At 43.2% G+C, this 8,217-nt stretch overlaps 1 protein-coding gene across 1 annotated transcript in view; it reads left to right on the top strand.

Annotated features, from left to right (window-relative positions):
• Positions 1-3,136: 3,136 nt before the first annotated feature.
• The window catches only part of si:ch1073-184j22.1 (erythroferrone), a 29,343-nt gene continuing 24,262 nt past the window's right edge, over positions 3,137-8,217 (top strand). Inside the window, exons 1-3 of the mRNA XM_021612657.3 lie at positions 3,137-4,457; positions 4,742-4,858; positions 6,773-6,887. Coding sequence (XP_021468332.1) covers positions 4,296-4,457; positions 4,742-4,858; positions 6,773-6,887 — 394 coding nt within the window. The 5' untranslated portion in view covers positions 3,137-4,295. The remainder of the gene's footprint in view (positions 4,458-4,741; positions 4,859-6,772; positions 6,888-8,217) is intronic.

Here is an 8,217-nt window from a genome sequence, read left to right as displayed (position 1 = left end):
GTTTCATCTGACCATATGACATTCTCCCAATCTTCTCTGGATCATCAAAATGCTCTCTAGCAAACTTCAGACGGGCCTGGACATGTACTGGCTAAAGCAGGGGGACACGTCTGGCACTGCAGGATTTGAGTCCCTGGCGGCGTAGTGTGTTACTGATGGTAGGCTTTGTTACTTTGGTCCCAGCTCTCTGCAGGTCATTCACTAGGTCCCCCCGTGTGGTTCTGGGATTTTTGCTCACCGTTCTTGTGATCATTTTGACCCCACGGGGTGAGATCTTGCGTGGAGCCCCAGATCGAGGGAGATTGTCAGTGGTCTTGTATGTCTTCCATTTCTTAATAATTGCTCCCACAGTTGATTTCTTCAAACCAAGCTGCTTACCTATTGCAGATTCAGTCGTCCCAGCCTGGTGCAGGTCTACAATTGTGTTTCTGGTGTCCTTTGACAGCTCTTTGGTCTTGGCCATAGTAGAGTTTGGAGTGTGACTGTTTGAGGTTGTGGACAGGTGTCTTTTGTACTGATAACAAATTCAAACAGGTGCCATTAATACAGGTAACAAGGACAGAGGAGCCTCTTAAAGAAGAAGTTACAGGTCTGTGAGAGCCAGAAATCTTGCTTGTTTGTAGGTGACCAAATATTTATTTTCCACCATAATTTGCAAATAAATTCATTAAAAATCCTACAATGTGATTTTCTGTACCTATGATGAAAATTACAGGCCTCTCTCATCTTTTTAAGTGGGAGAACTTGTACAATTGGTGGCTGACTAAATTATTTTTTGCCCCACTGTATGCTACACTATCTTAGGTGACAGCTGTTTTGCCATACAATAATGGTTTACATACACAGAGAACAAGTGTAAAATATTACATTTGAAGGTCACTCTACTAAGGACATGGACTAATAAAGGATGCACAACCTGAGCTCTAGGAACATGCCTCAGGAATATCTGGCCTGATGACTCCTGGCTGTCCCTGTCCCTAGTCCAACTGGTCATGCTGTTGATCAAGTCTCTGCTGTTTCTGTCTGCTGCGGCTATGGGACGCGGACCTGCTCATCACCGAAAGTGCTACCTTGTCCCAGACCTTCTGTTTGATCCTGTCTCTCTCTACCGGACCCACTATCTCAACTTCTAAATTCTCAGCTATGAAGAGCCAACTGGCATTTACTCCCGATGTGCTGAACGATTGCACCCCCTACAACAACTGTGATTATTATTTGACCCTGTTGGTCATCTATGAACATTTAAATGTCTTGAAGAACGATCTGGCCTAAATGGCTGTACCTTTTTATAATCTCCACCAGCACTGTCAGAAGAAGACTGGCAATCCTTCGGAGCCTGGCTCTGGGTTTCTTCCTAGGTTCCTGCCTTTCTAGGGAGTTTTTCCTAGTCACTGTGCTTGTACATCTGCATTGCTTGCTCTTCTGTGTTTTAGGCTGGGTATATCTCTAAGCACATTGTGACAACTGCTGATGTAAAAGAGGCTTTATAAAATACATTTGATTGATTGCTTGTATATGTTTGTATTCATGTCAGTAACTCTAAATACGACATTGAGTTATCTTACATTTCCTCAATAGGACGTTGTACCTTAAGCCAACACTTTTTCATGGTCTTTCCTTCTGGGGACAGAGGGCTTCAGGTTTGCGAATGGAGTACCTAGATAACTGTAATATTAGCAATAATTAGTTCCCACATTTAGAAATTAAATTATATCTGGTTTTCCAAGCTTTAGGAATCTTTCCTACGACTAATGTTTGATTGAAGATGTACGCCACTGCACTAGCATTGACAGGTGCTGCACACTTGAGTAAATATGGCTCCTGATTGTCAGCGCCTAACAATTTCTTAGAATCTATAGCAGCTAGAGCAGATAAGACCTCATCTTCTGTGATTTTTTGGAAATTAAAAACCGGCTTACTGTTTTCCACATCAGCTGAAGGCCGAGGGGCTGAAACAATAGACCGGTCAGGATCATGTTGGCCATTTTCTCTTTAAAAAAGAAAACTAGCAGAAATAAATTGCTTATTAAAAATATCACAAATTTCAGTTCGGTCACTGATGATCCCAGATTCCAAAGAAAGCCCAATTTGGTAAAAGACCAAGTCCATAGTATGGCAAGAATAGCTCAAATAAGCAAAGAGAAACGCCAGTCCGTCCTTACTTTAAGACATGAAGGTCAGTCAATATGGACAATTTCAAGAACTTTGAAAGTTTCTTCAAGTGCAGTCGCAAAAACCATCAAGCGCTATGATGAAACTGGCTCTCATGAGGAGATCCACAGGAATGGAAGACCCAGAGTTACCTCTGCTGGAGAGGATACGTTAATTAGAGTTACCATCCTCAGAAATTGCAGCCCAAATAAATGCTTCACAGAGTTCAAGTAACAGACGTTAACTGTTCAGAGGAGATTGTTTGAATCAGGTCAGAAAGACTGACGTATATTTTTTACCAGAGAATTACTTTTGATACACCGTAGCAAAGATTTGTATAATTAGCTCCTTGTTCTATCTGTGCCTGTACTGTACAGCAGCTGCCATTACTGCAGTAGCAAAAAAACGGAAACCGGTAATCTCCTTGCAATTTAACCCCCCGCCGCGAGAGAGATACATTTCCACTGAAACGGTACACTCAACTCCAAAATAACATTTCATCATCTGGAGTGCTCGCTCTCATGCACCAACTTTCCTGACAAATGTCATCATCTTGGCAACATTGAACAAATGTTAGACCACTCCCCTCTCATATCTCTGCTGTGTTGCTCTCCCTCTTCTTCTGTCTCCCTCACTTTCCCCCTTTCTTTTGCATTGATCCTCCATATCGCCAGATGTTATAGCTTGTGTTGTCAATGGCTCGATTGGTCTGTGTAAACGTGTGTTGTCATTTATGTCAATGTGGTCTGTAAATGTTGATTTATTTTTAACTAGAGACAAATTTGTGAATAAGACCAATAAAGTGGATTCGGCTGAACTCTCTCACTTTGACAACTCCAGGTTCACCATAATAAAAATGTATTTCATTTGTCTGACTCTTAAGGATGTAATAAATTCAATTCGACGTCCTTGGGTCAGGGTCAAGGAGTAAAGACTACCTTGTTGGCACTAGGACCCAGCAAAAAATAATGACATGTGGGAAGCCATGTAAGTCAGTGCTGGAAAACTTGCAGCAGAGAAGGGAAAATGATTCAGAGAGGGAGGGAATGAAAGAGACCACAAACAAAGAACGGAGACAGGGAAAGAACACAGGGAGGTGGGAGCGAGATAAAGAGAGACAGAATGACTCTGGGCAGACAAGAGGAACAGGGCTGCAGCTGGAAAGAGTGACAGCTCAAGATCAAGAGGCTGATAGAGTGAAGGAGGAGCCCACTAAGGAGGGAGGGAGGAGGAGGAGTCTTCAACAATACGAAGATAAAAAAAAATCGCTTTGGAGAGAGAAAGATCTACAAACAGAACCCGTCCAAACACAGCCATTACACTGGCGCAGCGTGTTGAGCCCAAGGAATATGGATTGAAGTCAAGACAAGTTGGAAATCTATCTGGGAACAGGACACCCTAATTAAACCAACAACCAAAGGAACAACTTCTATTGCGAAGAGAGGGAGAGAAAGACAGACAGTGAGAGGGAGCAAGAGAAGAGAGAGCACAGGGCAGTGAACGAGTAAGGGAAAAAGAGTGGCTAGACAGAGGAGGGCAAAAGAAGAGAATTAATACCACCCACTGTGCCAATACCACACACAGAGTAAAATTGTTACGCACATACACACATTCAAAGACAGAAAACCTGCCTGTGCCACACACACAGTATTTATGTCTCACACATTGGCTATACCACACACACCAAATTTCTCAAACAAGTTTGCATGCAACATATGCAGTAAGTATTCGACACGCTGAAATCAAAACGTTTATATCAACAGAAACGGAGAGAAACAAAGAAGATAAAGAGGCATGGAGAGACATTAAAGCGTCATATGGGTTGGTATTACTACGCACAGAGTGACATAGACAGACAAAACGCAACATAGTGGCATCACGGGGCCTCCACAGGAGCAGGAACTCTTTGAAAACTAACCTGAGGAACTATACTGCCAACTTAACCCCCAAAAATAATTACCACAGAACTGAAGGCCGGTGATTCTTCTAAACTTTGACTACAATCCTATTACGATTAACCAGCAGCAAACCAGAGCAACTGTATTGAGGATCTATCATCTCCGTAGTATGGGTGCCTAAGACAGGCGAGCTGAAGAGCTGTGTCCCTGGAAGGAGCACCACCAGCCCTCCAGCCCTTCCCCACCATGCTGCCCCATACGGCCCAGGGCAGGGGCACCTTAAGCAGGGTACGAGGGCTCCTGCTGCTGCCCCTCCTAATGGTGCTGCTGGTGACTTTTTGTGCTGCACAGAGCGAAAAGAGTCAGGAGAACCAGGGAGAGAATAACACTGGCAGTACGGAGAGCCCGGTACGTCTCTATTTTCACACACACCGTTAGCAATACGTCTCTCACATGTACACACATAATCGCACATTAACAGTTAAACACGTTTTTTTTCTCTCCAAATGGCAGTATGTGTCTGACTTGATGAATGACTGTTATGATGGGTATAAGATTGTGAGTCAGATATAATTGCGGTGGTAAATATTATGATATTGCTGTTCAGTGTGAGGACCAAGTGGTTACAGTCCGTAAGGTTAAAGGGGATATTTTTCAACATTCATGGTAGTAGTAACTCATTGTAATTGCAGGAGACTGTCTCCTCAGATGTGGCCATCGTCAGTCCTCGTAACTCCTGGCTCGTCTTCAGACACAACTCCAACAAAGGAGAGAACAAGAAGACCAAGCCCCCAAAGAGGGCATCTAAGGTGAGTAGATATACAAATGGAAACCCACACAGATCTACACAGTAGGCTAATACAAGCCTAGCTAACACAGGTACAAGCTAGCTAACACCGGTACATTCACATTCTGGCTTATATAAGTACTGAACAAAAACAGAAACACAACATGCAAAGATTTTACTGAGTTACAGTTCATATAAGGAAATCGGTCAATTGAAATAAATGAATTAGGCCCTAATCTATGGATTTCACATGACTGGGCAGCGGCGCAGCTATGGGTGGGCCTGGGAGGGCATAGGCCCACCCACTGGGGAGCCAGGCCCAGCCAATCAGAATGAGTTTTTCCCCACAAAATACTTTATTACAGACAGAAAAACTCCTTAGTTTCATCAGCTGTTCGGGTGGTTGGTCTCAAACGATCCCGCAGGTGAAGAAGCCAGATGTGTAATCTCGCCAGCCCAGGACCTCCACGTGTTCTGTGGTTGTGAGGACATACTGCCAAATTCTCTAAAATGACGTTGGAGGAGGCTTATGGTAGAGAAATAAACATTACATTCTCTGGCAACAGCTCTGGTGGACATTCCTGCAGTCAGCATGCCAGTTGCACACTCCCTCAAAACTTGAGAAGTCTGTGGCATCGTGTTGTGTGACAAAAGTGCACATTTTAGTGGCCTTTATTGTCCCCAGCACAAGGTGCACCTGTGGAATGATCATGCTGTTTAATCAGCTTCTTGATATGCCACACCTGTGGGTGGATTATCGTGCCAAAGAAGAAATGCTCACAAATGGGGATGTAAATGTTTTTTGTGGGTATGGAACATTTATTTTATTTCAGTTCCTGAAACATGGGCCCAACACTTTACGTGTTGCGTTTATATCTTTGTTTAGTATATATACAGTGCCTTCAGAAAGTATTCATACCCCTTGACTTCTTCCACATTTGTTGTGTTACAGCCTGAATTCAAAATCGATTAAATCTTTTTTTCACCAATTTACACGCAATACCCCATAATGACAAAGTGAAAACATGTTTTTAGAAATGTTAACAAATCCATTAAAAATTAAATACAGAAATATAAAATGTATATAACTATTCACACCCCTGAGTCAATACATGTTAGGATCCCCTTTGGCAGTGATTACAGCTGACAGTCTTTCTGGGTAAGTCACTAAGAGCTTTGCACAACTGGATTGTACAATATTTGCCCATTATTATTTTTTACAATACTTCAAGCTCTGTCAAGTTGGTTGTTGATCATTGCTAGACAGCCATTTCAGCCATAGATTTTCAAGACGATTTAAGTCAAAACTGTAACTATGCCACTCAGGAACATTTATAGTCATCTTGGTAAGCAACTTTAGTGTATATTTGGCCTTGTGTTTTAGGTTGCTGTCCTGCTGAAAGGTGAATTTGTCTCCCAGTGTCTGTTGTAAAGCAGACTGAACCAGGTTTTCCTTTAGAATTCAGCCTGTGCTTAGCTTTATTCTTTTAATCCTAAAAAACTCCCTAGTCCTTGCTGATGACCATGCTTTAAAATATGAAGAGTTGTACACAGTGATGTGTTGTGTTGGATTTGCCCCCAAAATAAAGCTTTGTATTCAGGACATAAAGTTAATTTCTTTGCTACATCTTCTACAGTTTTACTTTCATGCCTTATTGCAAACAAGATGCATGTTCTGGAATATTTGTATTCTGTACAGGCTTCCTTCTTTTCACTCTGTCATTTAGGTTAGTATTGTGGATTAATTACATTGTTGCTGATCCATCCTCAGTTTTCTCATTTCACCAATAAACTCTGTAGCTGCCTCCCATCGAGAATAACTGTAACCAATCAGTTTGAGATGTAGAAGCCCTTAGATATTCCCGTTTGTCTGAACTCTTTGAGGACTGATCATCGAGGACTGGTTTCATAATTGTTTTTTTGTCTCTGTCTGTAGCATGGTCTACCGGGCCCCCCCGGACCACCAGGCCCTCAAGGGCCACCCGGCCCCCCCGCCCCCCTGTTACCTCAGCAGGAAGAGCTGATGCAGGAGTTCCAGCTACGACTGAGAGGTACGTAAGAACAGACCAATGGCAGACTCTGAAATTAAGGGACAGACCTGGATGTCAACCAGTTATTGGTCTCCACTAGGCTACGACATAGTGTCAAGTGTATCCTAAGGTTCAAATTTTGTTCAATCATGGCCTGGGGTGGTCTAGCGGTTACAGGCCTATCGTGTCGATTCTGGCCCTTCTGGCACAAAGAACTGAAAGATTGGCTTGATATATTTACACATTTCAAATATGGACAGTCCAGGGATATTTTACCCCCGATCTTGATAATAAATTAGCATGCCAGACACTTTGGGATAACATAAATAGGGAACAATGATAACAATAGGCCACACCAACATGAGTTTCCATTCATACAAAACGCTGGGTAAATTTCCACAGTAGGTTTGCTGTGGTAAACAATTAAATACTTAGTTTCTATTGTATGGAATGCTTGTCAAATAGATACATCGCCATTAGTCTGTTCAAAAAGGTCTCAGTTGTTCCGATTACAATACCAACCAGAGGGCGAACATATCTTAGAAGACTTTGGTTGCAAGCAGGACTACGGTAATACCGATATAATATTTTAGGAAGCGGTAATGAGGTGACCAATAATGGTGACAGTTGAGATCAGCTGTGACGGGAAATTAGAGCGTATTGATGGTTTATTGAGACATCAGGTGGCGATAATCTAGAGCAATCGGTGGTTGCAATAGGCCCCATATTTGATTATATTCCAATTGGCTACATTATGTAGGCTACCCGTTAGCCTATTAATCATCACATAATTGTGACAATGGTGCTAGTACGAACTCGGACACAGGCACAGAGAAACACAGCAGGCAGAGGTAAAGGGTACATCCAGAATATTTACTTAAGGTCTTCATAGCAAAACAACAAAGCAAGGGCACACGAGAACACTGAACAAAATATGAGACCTGAGCAACTGGCCCAGTCCACAGAGGAACCTAAATAGTCATCCAGCAGGTGATCCCAATAAGCCCAATCAGGGTCACCTGGATACCAGATGTAACCCAAGGGTTCTCTCCAGTGGCAACCTCAGGTAGTACACTCAAGGGAGAAAACCTGACCTGTAACAGGACCCCCCTACCCCCTCAAGGAATGGCTCCTGACGTCCCACCAGGGGTAGCTGAACATCGACGGAAGTCCTGAATTAATCCGGGGTACAAAATGTCCCGGGCCGGAACCAAGGAACGTTCCTCAGGCTCGTAACCCTCCCAGTCCACGAGACACTGAGTCCCTCGCCGGAACTGACGACTGGAGAGGATGCATCACACCGTGTAGGCTGGCTGTCCTGCTATCATGCGAGGCGGAGTTGGAGGCCGAG

This window comes from Oncorhynchus mykiss, chromosome 8 (assembly GCF_057628025.1).
Source record: "Oncorhynchus mykiss isolate SJ-2025 chromosome 8, ASM5762802v1, whole genome shotgun sequence".
NCBI lineage: Eukaryota > Metazoa > Chordata > Actinopteri > Salmoniformes > Salmonidae > Oncorhynchus > Oncorhynchus mykiss.
Note: the sequence above shows the minus strand (reverse complement) of the source record. Positions and strands in the feature narration are given on the sequence as shown.